The 19540-nt window shown below is 36.2% G+C and overlaps 1 protein-coding gene across 1 annotated transcript in view; it reads left to right on the top strand.

The window, feature by feature from the left end:
• LOC123321691 (ras-specific guanine nucleotide-releasing factor 1-like) overlaps positions 1–16183 on the top strand; it is a 36569-nt gene extending 20386 nt beyond the window's left edge. The window contains exons 4-19 of the mRNA XM_044909416.1: positions 10266–10368; positions 10425–10548; positions 11031–11131; positions 11652–11779; positions 11834–12104; positions 12290–12616; positions 12671–12886; positions 12941–13234; positions 13292–13359; positions 13677–13813; positions 13878–14057; positions 14522–14726; positions 14812–14909; positions 14967–15249; positions 15640–15837; positions 15895–16183. Of these exons, the coding sequence (XP_044765351.1) occupies positions 10266–10368; positions 10425–10548; positions 11031–11131; positions 11652–11779; positions 11834–12104; positions 12290–12616; positions 12671–12886; positions 12941–13234; positions 13292–13359; positions 13677–13813; positions 13878–14057; positions 14522–14726; positions 14812–14909; positions 14967–15249; positions 15640–15837; positions 15895–16101 (2940 nt within the window). The 3' untranslated portion in view covers positions 16102–16183. The remainder of the gene's footprint in view (positions 1–10265; positions 10369–10424; positions 10549–11030; positions 11132–11651; positions 11780–11833; positions 12105–12289; positions 12617–12670; positions 12887–12940; positions 13235–13291; positions 13360–13676; positions 13814–13877; positions 14058–14521; positions 14727–14811; positions 14910–14966; positions 15250–15639; positions 15838–15894) is intronic.
• The last annotated feature ends 3357 nt before the right edge of the window (positions 16184–19540 follow it).

Here is a 19540-nt window from a genome sequence, read left to right on the forward strand (position 1 = left end):
CCAGACTATATAACAAAATAAAACTAAGCAAAAGTGCAGACATTGAAAATGTCCTCAAACGTAGAGGATGTCATTTTGGCAACAGCAGCTTGTGTGATTTTATGTAGACGAGTGAAATCTCATCGTTGAGAGCTAGGGGAACATTATAGTGGAACAACTCTTTTGAAGGATCTAGCAATGGATGACATAGACCCATTGACAGGGGACATTAAATGTGATGGTAGTTTTAAAAATTTCCTAGGGATGATAAGTTCTGATTTCGAATACCTAATAAATCAAATCGGCCATAAAATAGACAAAAAAGACACGACATTTCGAGATGCAATACCAGTAAAAGAAAGATTGGCGCTGCAGTAAATGTTTAATAACACAAGTGTGGACAAGTTGCGGCATGTTTTATAACAAAGTTATATTACTTTCTTTGATCTTTACCGACACCTAACGGATAACATAAAATTTGCTATATAGCAAGAAAAATGTTGTATAACATTGTGTTATATAACTTTTTGAATTGAATTTCTCTAACAAGTTTTATAACTTTGCTTTATAACCTGTTTTGTTACATAGTCTGGACCCGGCTTTACATTGTAGTTTCCGTGAAACCTACTCCATCAGCACGATTCTTAAGCCGGGTCCAGACTATGTAACAAAACAGGTTATATAGCAAAGTTATATAACTTGTTAGAGAAATTCAAGTGAAAAAGTTATATAACATATTGTTATACAACATTTTTTTGCTATATAGCAAATTTTATGTTATCCGTTAGGTGTCGGTAAAGATCAAAGAAAGTAATATAACTTTGTTATAAAACACGCCGCAACTTGTCCACACTTGTGTTATTAAACATTAAACATTTACTGCAGCGCCAATCTTTCTTTTACTGGTATAGCATCTAGAAATGTCGTGTCTTTTTTGCCTATTTTATGGCCGATTTGATTTATGAGGTATTCGAAATCAGAACTTGTCATCCTCAGGAAATTTTTTAAACTACCATCACATTTAATGTCCCCTGTAAATGGGTCTATGTCATCCATTGCTAGATCCTTCAAAAGAGTTGTTCCACTATAATTTTCATCTAGCTCTCAACCATGAGATTTCACTCGTCTACATAAAATCACGCAAGCTGCTGCTGCCAAAATGACATCCTCTACGTTCGAGGACATTTTCAATACTACAGATGCCACTGCTTCCAGATGAACACTTTTGTTTAGTTTTATTTCGTTACATAGTCTGGATGTCTCTGCTATTTTATAACAAGTTATATAACAAAGTTGTATAACACATTTGTTGTATAACTTTGTTAATAAAATGTTTTGTTACATGGTCTGGACCCGGCTTTAATAGTTGACGAAAAACAGGCCTCTCTTCGTTGTCCCATATCCCGGAACACCATATATCCATTCCGTTTTTCGTGCTCCGCAGCATAACATCGGGTTAATTAACACAAGCTACGTGTATTTTAAAAAAAAGAATGCCCAAACGAAACCGTTCTTCTCCTGTGCGTGGAAGGAAATATAGTAAATAATTACGCGAGATGCAGAATCAATAGGTGCAAAATTTTGAGTGATGATTCCAGTGATTCAGTGGCTAGTTCTGAACTGAAGACGAATCATCAATTATCAGGTAGGCTCTGTTTCTTCCTTTACCTAGATACACTAATTTACTTCTGTGTCTCACAAAATGAACCGATAATCATTGTATTTCACGTTTAACTAGGAAGAAGAACGATGATTAAAAATAACCATTGGTTATATAAAATGGAATTATGTATAAATAAAAATTCATATTCCTATGATGGTTCAATTGTCCGATTGTTTTCACAAGTTATGAACGATTATTCTCAAGTTATATCTTTCACTACTTTGTAAAAAGATCACCTGTCGCTCAAACAAACAGGGGAAACGTTCGTTATCTCCTGAGAGAGCTCCTCAAAGGGAAATTGTTCGATTTTCTGGGCTCTCTCCTTGAGCATTTTATCATTTTCGAATTGCATTCGGTCGAATCAATTCTCGACTGGTTGCGATGTGGTCACCTTCTTGATTGTTAGCCTTGAATGTTATTATTTATCAAGGATATTAATTAAAAAAAGGTAAATTCTAGGTAGGTTCAAATACACCACATTACGCTTAGATCTTTCCTACTGCTTATGATAAGGGTAACGGTCGTTGTCCCTTGAGACAGCTTATAAAAAGGAAAATTGTTCGATTTTCTGGGCTGTCTCAGAAAGCAGTTATTTGATGATATGCCGGTCGGATATCTCAAATAGAATTCGTTCGAATTCATTCTCAAAAGAAAGGAAACAAAGTATTGAAATAATTACAGTAATGATAATAATCATAATCGTTTTCAACTTGAGTGGACAATAATCTCAGAATTCATATTCTCTTTTTCAACTGAAATATCAACTGGAAGCTTATTCAGTTTATTTTATTCTGTATATCAATTCTATTCCACAGGCCACTCGTGGAATATTAGTTGGAAGGCCTGTTGGTGTTTCCAATACTAATTAAAAGGAAAGCATTTCTTAACTCGAAATGAATAAAATCCCTCATAGTGTTTCCTATAGTGGATATTCCAAAGTCTGCGGCTCTCACAATCAGTATCAACTCAAGTTTATGAAGCTGTCAACGCTCCTTGAGATTGTTTATGTTATCGAGAGCCGAGTCAGACCGTCTGTTCCGATATTCCTGAACAGTACTGTCAGTATTTCAGAGACGATGCCTATTGGCCCAGTCGTTCGAGTTCAATTGGCGAATCCAAAAATCTAGACGCCCTCTGCCGACTGAATTACGAAACTACTTTGTCAGTACTGCAAAGTCAAAACAAGTTTTGTTTCTTATGTTTTCTCTTATCTCACGTTGTCCAACAAAGTATTATAATTATTATTTGGAGAAGTTATATTGGGATTATTGTCTGGGTTTCTGAATAGAAATATTGATTCCGAAAAAATATTGGAAAAGGTATTTATACCAGTGCTTTCAACTGGCAGGAGTTATGTTAAACGATTTTTCTTTGCGAAAGTTTTGTACTAAATTCAATTGACGATTTAGAAATACAATTATATAATTTCCATACTTCCAAATGAATGCTTTTTCTGATATGTAGAACTTGTTCCATGAGCCGAATCATATTTATGTCTCTTGAGATTTCAGTATGAGGAATACCTCTATATATTATCATAACATGGAATTGAAATACTTTAAATAGAAACTTCACAAACTCAGTATAAGCTACCTCAACATTATTAGCTAGGTTTAATTCAAGAAGGAATCTGTGAAATAATAGGATTTTGTGTATAGGTGGATCACCAATATCATCGCTCGATTTTATTCCACAATTCATCCCTTTCAAATGAAGTAGGTATTTCCAAAGAATGTTGATCTTTCTTTACGAAACTAAATCAATCAATTCACTTCCGATATTTCCGATAAATATCTTGATTTACTAGAAAAACTCTGTTAGGCCGTACAAATCTCGAAAAGAGTACTGACAAACGTCAAAGTTTGTTTTCATTTCGCAGCGCCCTCAACGGTAATTGGATTCGCGAATTGTTATTCGATTGCGGGCAATATCGGAACAGGCCCAGATTTTGTCTCTGGCTGAGTTGTAATGGAGGACTTCCCTACATGTTTGCCAACCTAGAAAAAGGTCTAAAAGGTCTACCATCAGGGAATGATTGCTTTCTAACGAAACCTACTTCATTCTTTCCGCAATGATCAAATATATTTATGAAATTCTATCGAGCTTTCTAGAGTTTACTGTTAAAAAGAAAAAAAGATTTTCATAACCTCGATTGCTGATTGGTTGAAATTTATGTTGGTGTTACTACTTCTTGTGACAATCGACATATTTCATTGGCAAATGTCATTTTTACTGATATATATAATATTAATATTGTCTGCTGTATAGCTTACAAAATACAAGAAAACAAGAATGCGTTCAAGCAAAGATTGTGCACGTAACCAAAACTTTGCCCATAACCTAAGAGATTACTTTTTTCTTCTTGACATTTGCCAACGAAACATGTCAATTGTCACAAGAAGTAGTAGTACCAACATAAATTTCAACCAATCAGCAATCGAGGTTATGAAAATCTTTTTTTCTTTTTAACAGTAAACTCTAGAAAGCTCGATAGAATTTCATAAATATATTTGATCATTGCGAAAAGAATGAAGTAGGTTTCGTTAGAAAGCAATCATTCCCTGATGGTAGAACTTTTAGACCTTTTTCTAGGTTGGCAAACATGTAGGGAAGTCCTCCATTCAATGGGCCTATTCGAATATTTCACGGATTCGAATTAGAATATTGGTTGAAGTCAGTTTTTTAATTTTAGAAATAATCTTGAACAGGAACTCAACCTAATATCTTAGAGCCTGAAATGAATATTGTCGAAGAAAATTCGACTGCTTTAGATAGTGATCTTCCAGAACAGAATTTAAGTGTATTGAGTCTCAAGCCAAATATTGACAGTATCGATGGTGAACCGATTCATGATGAAATTGTCATTCGTTGGAATTCCTAATTGTTGAAGGGTTTAAAGAAAGAGCAGCAAAACGATCTTCATAAAACTTACAAAATTCCTGTAAATTGTAAAGCTCTGCTCCCTCCACAGGTTAATAGTAAAATCAAAGCTTTATTGCCTAAATCCGCGCTGGAAAATGATAAATATATGGCCAACTTACAACAGCAGCAGGCTAACGGCCTATCAGCCTTAGGCGCCCTCCTACAAAATATGCTTCCTAACTCAGAACAATCGGAGTGTATTAAGATTTTAGCAGACGCTTGTCAATTATTTAGCAACGTTCATCATAACATATCAGCTCACCGAAAATATAAAATAATCCCACATTTGAGTTCCGATTGTAAAAACGGTCGCGAGAAGTATGGAGATGGATGAATTCCTTTTCAACAAAACTTTCGCAGAAGCGTTTTAAACGGAGCAGTCTTCAGAGAAGGCCAGTGCTGTCTTCAAAAATAAGAAATCTTGGCAACAGCCGTATTCACAACCTGAACCTTCAGGTTCACAGACTCCCAAGAATTATTTTAACGAACACCGTCCAATTTACAGGGGACGGAAAAGGGAGAGGGGGGAAAAAGGAGAAGAATTCGTTAGATCATCGCCCCAGATACAGGAACACAGCCAAGAAATTTTACAAACGATATTAAGTCCCACGTCAGAGGTGAGCCGTGACGCCGGAAGACTTTCCAGTTTTATTAAAACTTGGAGTACTATTACACATGACCATTCAGTATTGGGATGGGTTAGGGGTGTATCTATTCCTTTCAATTCGAAACCTCGACAGATATTCGAACCTCCAGTAAAAATCATTCACGAGCAAATGAATGATTATAGGCAATCGGTAGACAATTTGATTAAAATAGGCGCTATAGAAGAATGTCTTCCGACAGCGGGGCAGTTCATATCTTCTTATTTTTTGATAAGAAAATCAAATGGTAAAAACAGATTTATATTGAATCTCAAGAATCTTAATACTTTCATTGAATCTCCTCATTTTAAATTGGAGGATTATAGAACTGTTTTGAAACTTTTGAGTAAAAATTGTTTCCTATCAAATAAAGATCTTAAAGGATCCCTATTTTCTTGGGCCCATAAATCAAAACTGCAAGAAATATCTGAGGTTCTCATTCGATAATATATTGTAACAGTTCAATAGTTTAGCTTCTTGTGCCCATAAAGCAAAAAGCAAGAAATATATCTGAGGTTCTGATTCAATAATATAATGTAACAGTTCAATAGTTTACCTTTTGACTTGAACATAGCCCGTTATATATTTACTAAACTGCTGAAACCAGTAGCCAAGAAACTTAAGACTTTCTGGTATTGTGACAGTTTTTTATTTGGATGATATTCTTATAGTTGGTAGAAATGAGGAAGAATGTTCTTGCAATACAGGGTCTTTCACGAGGAACCTCACCCATATTTAACGGGAAACTACTGAACGTATTTTCATGAAATTCAGCACTTATAAGTATTTCACGATGCTGATGAAATCTAAAATATTTTCAAGGCATGAGCACCTCCGGTTTTTCCGGAAATGACGTCAACTTCCGTTTTTCAAATTAGAACACCATTTTTTTATTGCAGAAATAGATTCCTTAGAAAATTTAAAGTTATTTTGATGTAACATTTTTCAGTTTTGGTTGGAAAATTCTCTCTGAGCGGGAAAATTCGAAAAAAAAATCGAAAATAGAGCTCCGCTGAAACAAGAATAACTTCGAGGTTTTTGGATGGAAAATTTTCATTTTTGGGATTTTTCAAGATGTAGGATTGATGTATCCACTTTAAAAATCGAAATCGCGATTCATGATACAGGGGGTGAAAAAGCGCTTTCAAAGTTAGGGATGACAAAATCGTGAAAAATCAATTTTTTCAAATTAGAACCCCATTTTTTTATGGCAGATATTGAATCTACGTGAAAAAATAATGTGAGTGTATGCATCACACCCTTGCCATAAAGTGGATATTTTCTGAGTTATTCACAAAAAACTGTTTTTCGTCTTGAATTTTCAGCTATTTCTTTTCCCTTCACGCCAAAAAAAAGAAATTTTCAGGAACTGTTACTTAAACCATGTTTTAGATTTTACTACCCTAATATGCAAGAGAAAAAAGTTACAGTTTGTTCCTAAATAGATGGCGAATTTTGATTCGAATTTGTATCGGAAACCTCTTTATTTCAACTAATCGGCCATCGGTTTTCTCTCCAGTGATAAATAAATAATTCCTTATGAACCATATGCAAAAACTTACCATGTTTTACATTCTTTTTTTTTAATGATAGATATCATTAATTACATCTGCCAAATTCCTCTTTATTCAGTAGCATTTTGTGTTTACTATTAATTTGGTGATAATTCGTATTAAGTTATAAAATCGATCACTATGCCTAATTTTACCAATGAAGATTATTTAAATCTCATTCTACTTCATGGAGAATGTAATAAAGTTGTAGATAGAACGATTCGACTGTTCATTGAGAGGTTTCCTGACCGACCCAGACCAACGAGAGATACCATTAACAGAACCATGACAAACTCAGAAATGCGTTCAGGTTTGTTTAGATTTTTAGATTCTTAGTTTTGAAACTCAATTTGGTTTTTAAACACTTTTGCAGATCTCTTCCTCCCGATGAAATAAGAAGAGCAACGCACGAAGCATTCCTGAGAAGTATAAATAAATGTCTAGAAATTAACGGTCAAAACTTTGAGCATCTTCTCTAGTTATAACTGCGAGAGTTTGCCATGGTTCTCCTAATAGTAACTTGAAGTCGGTTTCAAGAAGGGGTGAAAAATCTACAGCATGGTTCAAATAACAGTTCCTGAAAATTTCATCTTTTTGGTGTGAAGGGAAAAGAAATAGCTGAAAATTCAAGACGAAAAACAGTTTTTTGTGAATAACTCAGAAAATATCCACTTTAGGGCAAGGGTGTGATGCATACACTCACATTATTTTTTAACGTAGATTCAATATCTGCCATAAAAAAATGGGGTTCTAATTTGAAAAAATTGATTTTTCACGATTTTGTCATCCCTAACTTTGAAAGCGATTTTTTCACCCCCTGTATCATGAATCGCGATTTCGATTTTTAAAGTGGATACATCAATCTCACATCTTGAAAAATCCCAAAAATGAAAATTTTCCATCCAAAAACCTCGAAGTTATTCTTGTTTCAGCGGAGCTCTATTTTCGATTTTTTTTTCGAATTTTCCCGCTCAGAGAGAATTTTCCAACCAAATCTGAAAAATGTTACATCAAAATAACTTGAAATTTTCTAAGGAATCTATTTCTGCAATAAAAAAATGGTGTTCTAATTTGAAAAACGGAGGTTGACGTCATTTCCGGAAAAACCGGAGGTGCTCATGCCTTGAAAATATTTTAGATTTCATCAGCATCGTGAAATACTTATAAGTGCTGAATTTCATGAAAATACGTTCAGTAGTTTCCCGTATAAATATGGGTGAGGTTCCTCGTGAAAGACCGTGTATAGAGCGTTCCATTTGAAATAATACAACAATGTCCAACATTCGGTTTAGCCGACCTTGTTCATTTCTGTGATATTGTAAAATTTGTACCATTTTTGCTCTCGATTCTGAAATGAAAATTTTCCTAATGGCTCATTGTCCTTGAATATTCATCACCATTTACATCTAAATATTCTTTTCCAAAAAATTTTTTTTTCTCTGAACAGCTCCATTGAAGAAGAGACTCTTGACACTAAGAGAAATCCATGTGATAAATTTGCAGCGTATCAATTATCTCGGGAAAAATGGAACAAGTAATTTTTTCCGGCCCTATTGATCCAAGGGAATATAAAAATTTCAGTTCTTCTTTCAGTATTTCAGTATCTGTTGAGACCTGATAGAAAGCCACCCGTAGTTCTCTACAAGCCTCAATATTGATACTTGTGTCGGAGTGTATATAAGTCAAGCAAGCATTCTCCGGGTATGTACGTTCCCAAATTACATACAGGGTGTCCCGTAAATACCACGTCAAACGAAAACGGAAAGTAGATCAGAATGTGCTCTACCTGATATGAAAAAATCGTTCACATAAAAGTCTCACAGTTTTCGAGATATTTGATGTTTTATGAAAATGTTGAATTTTTTCACTTAAAATGCTTTCTCTCTTGCAGAAGCTACAATTAAATACTTTTCGAATCAGTTTTTTTCCGTAAATTTTGTTGAATGATTACTCCAACTCATGCAATGAAAAATACCACAAAATATTATACAGGGATTCTAAAAATAAAAATTAAAATTCATGTTCTGAAGGAAGTGTTTTTTTGTGTTGAATTATATCTGACGTGGTGTAAAAAAAAGACACTAGACCTTTTCTGCATATTACGTTGAAATGTTGCCCATTTTGTGAGGATTCCGAAAAGGTAAAATACATGTGATAACCATCTTCACGAAAAAAGATATTTGAATGTTTATCGAGAATGGAGCATTTCTGTGAAAAACTGATTTTGTCACCTTTTCCACAAATTCTTTCATTTTGCAGATTCTGCTGTAACATATTGAATAATTCTCTTGAAAAATGTCAGTTAGTCCTGAAATTACTTATAAAATGAAATTATTCATTAATTGCAATGATATAATGTAATAACTCACAGGACCTTCAACATCAACAAATCTATTGTGAAGAAACTTTATAAAAATATCAATAATAAAAATTCAGGATTCTTATTAGAGCAAATGCTCAAAATGACCACCCCCTTCGCTAATACATGTCCTGCATCTATTGAGAAATTACCTTTTCAAACCATACAAGCTTCTCCCCGCTATTTTGGCTGCTGAAATACGAATGCGGTCCCTAAGTTGTGCTTCATCTCTTATAGGATTCGAATAAATTTCATTTTTTAAAAGCCCCAGTAAAAAAATCTAGAGGATTCAAGTCTGGTGAATCATTGAATCGCATCACATCATATCGATGTTCGAGAGTTCTTTAGGCAAAGAAATAAAAAAACTCAGTCAGTGAATTAGCATCTCAATAACATTTTATTGATTTGTTGATTGATTATTTTAAGCAGGAAGTGCAAAATGAAAGTATTTATGGAAAAGGTGAAAAAATCAATTTTTCATAGAAATGCTCCATTTTCGATAAACATTCAAATATCTTTTTTCGTGAAGAAGGTTTTCACCTGTATTTTACCTTTTCGGAATCCTCACAAAATGGGCAACTTTTCAACGTAATATGCAGAAAAGGTCTAGTGTCTTTTTTTTATACCACATCAGATAGAATTCAGCACAAAAAAACACTTCCTGCAGAACATGAATTTCAATTTTTTTTTTCAGAATCCCTGTATAATATTTTGTGGTATTTTTCATTGCATGAATTGGAGTAATCATTCAACAAAATTTACGGAAAAAAACTGATTCGAAAAGTATTTAATTGTAGCTTCTGCAAGAGAGAAAGCATTTTAAGTGAAAAAATTCAACATTTTCATAAAACATCAAATATCTCGAAAACTGTGAGACTTTCATATGAACGATTTTTTCACATCAGGTAGAGCACATTCTGGTCTACTTTCCGTTTTCGTTTGACGTGGTCTTTACGGGACACCCTGTATACTTATGGCCTATTAGGCGTTCACGGCGAACAAAAATCCTATGATCCGTTCTCCGGAAACGTCTAATACGACACTCATCGAGGGACACGTACCCTGTGTTTTCGATTCCTTTGTTCCTATTACTCTACAGAACGAAGTTAGATTCCTGGAAGGAAATATTGTTGCCTTATTTTCAGGTTTCGGAAACGGAAAATTTGAGGAAAAATCTTGCCGTGGAAAGGATGATTGTAGAAGGATGCGATATTCTTCTGGACGTGAATCAGGTGTTTGTAAGAGAAGGTAATTGTGAACTAGTTTGACAGAGGCTGCAGGAAACCGATCGCATTTCGTTTTAGGTTCTTTGATTCAATTACCAGGAGAGAAGGCTAAGACGTCGAGGAGCAAACTGAATTTCAAAAGCGAAAGAGAATATTTGCGGCAATGCTTCCTATTCTCCAATCACCTAATTATAGCAACGAGGTATGAAATGAATCCATTCACAGTATTATGTCAGTAATCACTTCAACCAAAAGAAAGATATCCAGATTGTTTTCTTCCATTATTGTCAAACAATTAATTTTCAATTACCGGCTTCACTTAGGATTTTTCAATTATATATGCCTTATTATGTTTATTGCGATAAATACATGAATCTCAATAATACTCACTTCACTTCAACGTTCCGTTGAATTTTATGAGTTATAATATTCCAATAAGTGTTATGAATAGGAGCAAAAAATAAATTCCTCTCATTTACTTTCTCCTGGCTGATTCTGATCTTCCATTTCTTTGATACCTGGAAAATTCAACGGAATTCTTGATATCCATATTCCTGAGTCCTTCACAACACGTTCAGTATTGATCTGCAATTTTCCTCAAATCCACTTCGTTGAAATATGATGTTATGATCTGAATTGCAATTTTTTATGCTTTATTGCTGGAATAATTCTTCCGCAATACAGAACTTCAAGCGGAAAATTGCACCTGGTACCAGACATCGGCAAAATACCCTTGGCGGATGCCCTTCTGATCGAGGATCCTAGTGAAACTCAAGAGGATGAAGGTACGTGAGAAATTCATCATTTCGATGCAAAAAAACCGAATATTCGTTTAATATGCTTTCACTGTGACTTTCAATAGAATATCACAACTTTTTGTTGACCCATTTCATTACAAAACCCTTGAAAACTTTATTTTTTTCATGGATAAAACTGCCTACATAAAACTTCCAAAATGAGGAGAATATCATGCCTCGAAGTTGAATGAAAAATTCGACTAAAAGAAATGTGGAGTACGGATCTGCTCCCAACTCTCAGCATTTTTATTTTTCAGACATACACAACCGTATTTTTATAATTTTGAAGTAGGGCAAGACTGAAATTACAACAGTATTTTCGTATAATTCAGATCTATCGTATTCATGAGTTCCAGGAAATTTTTTCACATTTTTTTCGGCGTTTTCCCAGATAAGTCACTCTCTGTCAGGGGTAGTTATTGCTTTCAATTATATTTGCTGTGCTCCATCTTTCTTGATACACTCGGTGCCATGAATATTACTCTATTCAGCAGACTATTTGTTCCAGAAGCATCCGTATGTTCAGTATCCAGCCAATCATCTGGAATGAGTGAAACGTCTGGAGTACCGGGTAGTCTGCACAACAGGGATTTCAAAATATTCGTTGAACAAAAGACGGGAAATACGTCTCAACAGGTACGATAATGTCCGTTGCCAAACATTTCCGATAACGATTCACGATATTTCCAGCTCGTTGTGCATCTCTTAGCGTCTTCTGTACAGGAAAAAGCGGCTTGGATATCCGATATAAGTCAATGTTTGGATAACGTTCAGTTCAATGACATAATCAGACCTACTGCTTTGTCTGACAACTCCTCGATATCCTTACCTCAGTGTTTGAAGAACGATCCGAAATTGTTCAAAGACGAGGCCGATATACGTTTCAGTCGAACACTGAACTCCTGTAAAGTTCCCCAAATAAGATATGCGACGCCCGAACGTCTACTTCAGCGCCTAACTGGTAATCAACAAATTGGAAAATAATGTCTATTGTGTTGTCACATCGTTCATTGCTCTCTATATCATTATGGAATTCATTTTGTCATTCTTTCAATTGTTATGCATGATAACCTATTCCTGCACAATCATTGAAGGTACTTGAAATCGATTTTTCAGATATTCATTGAACATAAAGATTAATTTCAGATCTCCGATTCCTCTCGATCGACTTCTTGAATACTTTTCTATTGACTTACCGCGTTTTCACTGATGGAGTTACCGTTTTGGAGGCTTTGAAAAGGGTGTTCTATAGTAACGAGCCCGAACCGCAAGGTTCTGTCATATCTTTGGAAGGTCTGAAAGACGAACATACGACACACTCGTACGACGATCGTAGGAGGAGTAGTTTCTCCCCTAGAAGAACCAGCGGCGCTAGCTCTGTATCTGGTTACGGATCAGAGATGAGCGAAAGGGATAGATCTCATAGCTACGACTCCCAAGGGCATAGACACTGGAAGTCTACCTTGGCCAAGTGTAAGTTTGATCAATCAAGTTCGAAAATCTCTCGTCATATTCTTAGATTTGTAGACGAAGAGGAAAAAGCGCAGGAGGTCGCAGCGCATTCCAAAATAGCTAGACAGTCGAGTCCGACCAAATCCGCACAGAAAACGAGCGACACGCTGTCTCCACCTTCGCAAAAAATGGTATCCATAAGGGTGGAGAAGAGCAAGGATAGCGACAGTCGCCATTTAACCATCCCTACCAGTAAAGTAGCCGCTTCAAGCAGCAGCGATACTTTAACCGGTACAGTATCGCCCGCAGCCGTAGACCACGCGAATTTCAAGTTTATTTTTGCAGAGGCCACTGTTCTCAGCGCACCCTGCTCGCCCAGCAACCTGAGCTCGGTCACTTTGGTGGCCTCTTCCCCATCCGATTCGAACAACGCTCAGGAGACTGGAGGGAGTATATCCCCACGTTCGCCAACGCATACGAAGGACACCCCTAGCGTGAAAGAGCCACCGCATAAGGAGCCTCCCCCAGTTGTTAGGGAAGTAACGCCGAAGAGTGACGTCCAGAGGAAAACGTCGGCGACGAAACACGAAGGTCCCGTTGATAAGAGGTTGGAACGTTGTATATCTGAAGATTCCGAAGGTAAGGTTAACTGTTCGAAGATTTATGTACGGATAAGAAAGTTAAATTGCCTTGCAGAAACTCAAGAAGACCTGACGCTGTTCTATAATACGGTCCACCGTGCTTCGACCAGCTCTTCTAGATCGGCAAGTATTTCCACTGCTGCTGAGTTTTTAACTGGAATCTTCCAGTTACTCTCAATTACCTTCCGATTTAATCTGTCATCGACAAAAGCACTGTTTTCAGGGATGCCAGAAAGAAAACATCATCTTCCCCAATAATTTCTTCAGCTCATTCCATTTTTTCATATGGTAGTTTCAGAACACATGGGTAGCCATACCAAAACCAAAAAAAAAGCCCAAACCCCCAGTTCTTCCACACTTATACTACCTTGGTGTTGCAATTCATAAAACTTTATTACTGATCGGAGTAAAATCTTAACATTTCAATTTTTCAATTGAAGAGCTACTATGGAATAAGGAGGTCAATGCAGGAGGGAGATTCCACGTCAACCGCCAGGTCTAGTTTCCAACATGATTCACCTCAAAAGCCCAGTAAGGCTGGGGTGGTGATCACATCATTCAGACAGTCAAAACGGAGGTAACCATAGCTACCTAGATTGTTTATTCGGGGCTTACTGCATGCTTAATTCATATCTTTTTAGGAGCAGCACATCAAGCGCTGCGGCTGCTTTTGCAATAGCAGTTTCCGGATCTAGTAATCCCCGAGATATCTCCCCTAGCCAAGCTAAGGAACAGGTCCAAGACGAATTCGCTGAAAGAGCACGTTACAAGGAGAATATTATATCGACAGCTTGTACCATGAGAGTACTGAACGTTTTGAGGTGAGGACATGAATAATTGAAGCGGGAGCAGAACTTCAACTCAAATTTTCTTCCTCCTTTCGTATTCAAAGGATAACGACGAGGGCCAAAAGTTCGTTGACGTCATCTTAAAATCAATATATTCAAATTATGTAGTAGCTCCATCTGGAGACAGGGTTTTGTAGCAGCGATCGGGGGAAAGCATTACAAAATATCGATCGGGGGTGATATGATATTGTAGAACTCTCCAATGTAAGAAAAACCTGACTGTGCCGAACAATAAGGGGAAAACTGCAAGACTTTCCGATGAAAACTCGATAATTTCCTTCTGTGCGATGCAAATATTGATGACGTCTAGGGTATTGAGTCGCTATATGACACAGGGGAAATTTCTTGTTTGATTGATATCCCACAGAGAAATTTGAATATTTTTCGTTTTTCACTTTGTAGTTCTGGAAAATACGACTAAATATTAATATTTCTAGGCATTGGATATCGAAGCTCCCCCAAGACTTTGAGTATAATCAACGCTTGAAGAACATGACCATTGAGTTCTTGGACGATATCATCTATAGCCCAAACTTGTTGTCGGCTGAACATAAATCGGCAGCTCAGATATTGAGGCTATTGACCAAGAAAGATGCCGAAGGCTCTAAAATCGACATTGGCACTTTATTGTCAGCCCCCTCTGTGAGTATTCCTTCCATTTTAATTGATTGCAAATTCAAAACGTTTTTTCATTCATAAACTTTGCTCATTATGTGGTTTTTTTTAGATGCCAATTAAGGAGAGCATCGAGATCTTATCTGCACTTGAAATAGCACAGCAACTGACCTACATTGACCACCAGATCTTCATCGCAATCTCGAGCGAGTAAGATATCTTTTTTCATTCAACACGAGCTCAGTCCTCATCCGGTTTGTATTACAGAGAGTTCCTAGGTCAAGCATGGATGAAGAATGACAAGAACAGCAGGGCTCCTCATATCCTCATGATGGCAAAAAGGTTTAATGACGTATCGAGACTAGTCGCATCGGAAATTGTCAGAAGAACTACGATCAGCACGAGAGTTGCTGCTATTGAGAAATGGGCCGCTGTGGCTGACATCTGCAGATGTCTGCATAACTTCAATGGGGTTCTGCAGATTTGTTCGGCGTTCACCAACAGTTCGGTTTTCAGACTTAAGAAGACTTGGGATAAAGTGTCTGAGACGGTGAGTATATTGTGGAATATATCCGAAGGATACTTTTTGGAGTGATTCATCCTTAGAAGATTCCCTCAGAGGGTTTCTCCATGGTCCTATTGGAAATTGTCAATTCATCAACTTTGGTTCTGTGGAGAATTCTTCGTCAGGAAGATTTATTTTAGACAAAATATAATCTGCCCGACTGGTGGAAGCAATCATGAAAAAAATGAACGTTGTGTGATAAACATTTCTTAAATTTTCCGGAAGAAATGAACTTACTAATTCTTTTTTGTGCTTATCTGGGTTAGAAAGTTTCATTTCATATATGTTGTTGATAAAATCATTATATTTGGGTAATGCCCAGGAAAAATCTTCCTCGGCTGAGTAAATTGACTCGTATCCCCTCTTCACTTGCAGACTAAGCAGACGATCGAAAAGCTCCAGAATATCGTGTCTTCTGACGGTAGGTTCAGATCCCTGAGGGACGCCCTTCACAGGTGTGACCCCCCATGCATCCCTTACCTCGGTATGTATCTCACAGACCTTTCGTTCATCGAAGAGGGGACGCCAAATTTCACGGCTGAAAATCTGCTTAATTTCTCCAAAATGAGGATGGTAAAATGTTTCGTAACCTCAGCTCAGTTTTCAGTTTAGTGACTTGTTATCTTTCAGATCGCTCACGTCATAAGGGAAATAAGACATTTTCAGCTGACGTCCTACAAGATTGAGTTGATACGTAAAGTAACGAGCTATCTGTTGGATTCTTCATTATTGATGGACGATGAGGAATTGTACCGTAGGTCGCTGGAAATTGAACCAAGGACTTCGAGGCTAACATCGTCGGCTCTGCACCATCAGCTTTCTCTGTCAAAATGCTGAATTAAAAAAATTCTATACCTAGTTGGAGTGAATCTAATGGCTGTCTTGTCGTCACTAAAATCATTATATATGTTTCAACAGATTCCAAGTGTTAGACGTACACTTGAAATATTAGACTTTTTGGAGATTATCTATTAGATTTGCTCTGAAATTTTTAGATCGATCTCTATCTAATAGTGAAATGTTACAATTGGCAAAAACCCCAGATTATTTTTATAAGGTTATTCAGAGAAGTAACAATAACTTGAAAATTTTGCTCAGACTTGATTAGTAATAGTGAAATGTTACTTCGCAAAAACCCCAGATTATTTTTATAAGGTTATTCAGAGAAGTAACAAGAACTTTGTAACTTTGCTCAGACTTGATTGGTACACTTGTCTTTGAGATTCTCAAATTCAAGGAGTTATAGTCAGTTTTGAAAATGATTCATTTTGAGGTAAGAAGTCCAGCCCACGTACCACAAGCTCACGACAATAATCCCGTTTTTCCCCTTTTTTCCTGCCTTATCTTTAAGTCGAATAGATGAAAATTTGTACCAAAGATGATCAGTATTCTCTGTATGATCTTCTTAACACGAAAACTGTCGGGTGCGATTAGATTGCCGACAACACCACATCGAATTCCACATCGATAAGTTGTCGATAGACTGTGGTATCACTGCAGGTTTGTTCATTCCGAAATATAATTTCTTATGAGGTAATTAACTCTTACCATAGTCTTCATTCGAAGATTGAATTTCTCCATCTTGAAATATTTCCAGATATCTTATACACATTGAGTCTTTCATAGATAGAAATATTGAAATCAACGGAATGACAATCGAATTTTTTCGAAAATTTAGTGAATACCGCTCGAAGGTTTGAATGAAATTGCAAACTCAGATGCACAATATTCGTCGATGCTATTGCCGAAAATTTTTTGCGATTATAGCGGACTTGCAGAAAAAATATTATAGTTGTCAGATTGAACTGTCAATTACTTTGTATAATTTCCAATTTGAAGTGGCAATCATGTATAATTGTCAGTTTGAACTGGCAATTACTTTGTATGATTGTCAGTTTGAACTGACAATCATGTATGCCAGTACAAAATGACAATTAAATTATTTTTTCTGCATGTTCGCTTTTAGTTTTGTGCATCTCCAAAATTTCAACAAACTAACAATTTCAGTCATTTTTCAGTTCAATGGTAAATAGTCGAGAAGGGAATTTTCGTGAATGCAGTAAAATTTGAATGAAAAAATAAAACGCGAACAAACATAGTTTCTCCAAATGAGGAGATCATAGTGATAGGATATGTAAATTTTATTCCACATTTCGGCTTGCCTGCTCTATTGAATTTCCCAAAAACGTCTGGATTTCACAAAATATGATATCTTCGAATGTCGGATTTCATACTGATGATAATTGCAATGTTTCTCATCTTGTCAAATTGTTTCAAAGATCGAAATCTACTGTTCCCTTATTGTTGCACAACAGATTCATATATTATTTTAATAATAGAATTTGAATGAACTTATAATGCACGAACAATCTTTCAACCAACAGGGTGTCCAAATGAACACTTCATTGATATTTCAGGTCTAACATATGTGAAATTTTATTATAATCAATGTGTTTAGAACAATTAGAATGACGAAATATTGAGTTTTAGAGGATATTCAAATATAAGGTCCTAACTGCAAATATACCGGATAGTATTTTGAGAAAAAAGTTTACGGTTTTCGATACATGCACAGGAATACATCATATTTTTAATGTGATATAGTGTTAATGTTCCTGCAAATTCATCGTACCTGATTATTGGAGTGAATGAAAACATGCATTGTACAAAGGTTATAGAATATTCTACCAATATATTTTTAATTCACTCAGATTGCCTGAAATTGGATAATTTTTTCATCCTATGAACTTGCAACGTCTTAATGAGATCGCTAAGAAAAAGCCAAATTAATCTAAGAGATATATTTTTATTCATACATATGATGTATTTCTCCGAATTGAAGAAGTGTTATGAAGTACAACTGATAGATGCAATTAGTTATTTCTCTGTTGGTCAATAAAGAACTGTGAGTTTATATAAGCATATCATATAATTGTTGAGATTCGCGAACATTTACCGATCGTTTGCATGTTGTTTATGGTTGAAATTTATGGCTGAACTATTCAGATGGCCTTTGAAATGACCCACTGAGATTTTGGCTATGTGGAATTTCCTTCACCTTCACAGCTCTATCACCTTATCCTCAGACAGTACGCAAAACGGAAGTCGTTCAGTTCAGTTCAAAAAAGAAGTGGTCGTTCTCTTTGCTTTTGTGGGTGTTTTCATGTATCTCGAATAGGAATTTGTATGTTTATGATGTTATGGGAAATCTCGAGTGATTTCACTCGTGTGAGAATTGAAATTTGGCCAAAATACATATCCGCAAGGCCCAACATCACTTACACATAAATTAAATGAATTGCACAAAACTTATGGTGAGTTCATGCAGAGTAACTATAAATTAATACCTACCTAAGAAAGGGATGGCAGATGGCGTACACGTGTTTTCCATCTGCCCATGAGATTGGTCCCTTTCTTAGGTATTAGCTCTCAGTAACTCTGCATAGACTCACCATTATTTATGAAAGATATACCGAAGATGGTATACCGATGAACTCAGAGCTATGAGCTAAAGGCCATGTACGAGCGATATCGTACGAGCGAGTTACTTACTCCAAGGAACCAGTTACGGGCAAAATATAGAGCTTCCGTTAGAAATGCGAAGACAGACTATTTTGATAACATCATTGGGAGGTCTGAAAACAAATCGAGGGCGGCGTGGCGTCTTATACACGACCAGCTTGGAAAGAAAAAGCAGAAGCAACCATTAAATATAAGTGCGGACATGTTCAATGATCATTTCTCAACGTGTGGTGAAAAAATCTCAGCATGCTTACCAAGACCATCCATACCCTTCAAGGACTCGTTCACGAAGCAGATTCCACCTAATACAAAATTTTAGCTTCAGGGAAATAGGCCAAAATTACATAAGAGACGTTGTATCAAAAATGAAGAACAGTAGATCAACTGATTTTTACGGGCTCTCAGTCGAAGTGCTGAAAAGAAATATTAACCCCATCATCTCTCCGCTGACGAAGCTTATAAACAGATGCCTGACCTCTGGCAAATTTCCAAAGTGCTTGAAAATCTCCAAGGTTATTGCGATTCATAAAAAAGGGAATAAAAATGATCTCGTTAATTACCGTCCAATTTCACTGGTGCCAATATTTTCAAAAATCCTGGAGAGAGTTATATCGGATCAGATAATTGCATTTTTCGAAGATAACGCCCTATTTGCTGATAGTCAGTTTGGTTTTAGGAAAGGCAGAAACACCACGGACGCGATACTTCAACTGATTAAAGGCGTTACAAATTGCTTCGAAGATAAGAAATTCTA

Source organism: Coccinella septempunctata, chromosome X, assembly GCF_907165205.1.
Source record: "Coccinella septempunctata chromosome X, icCocSept1.1, whole genome shotgun sequence".
Classification (NCBI taxonomy): Eukaryota; Metazoa; Arthropoda; class Insecta; order Coleoptera; family Coccinellidae; genus Coccinella; species Coccinella septempunctata.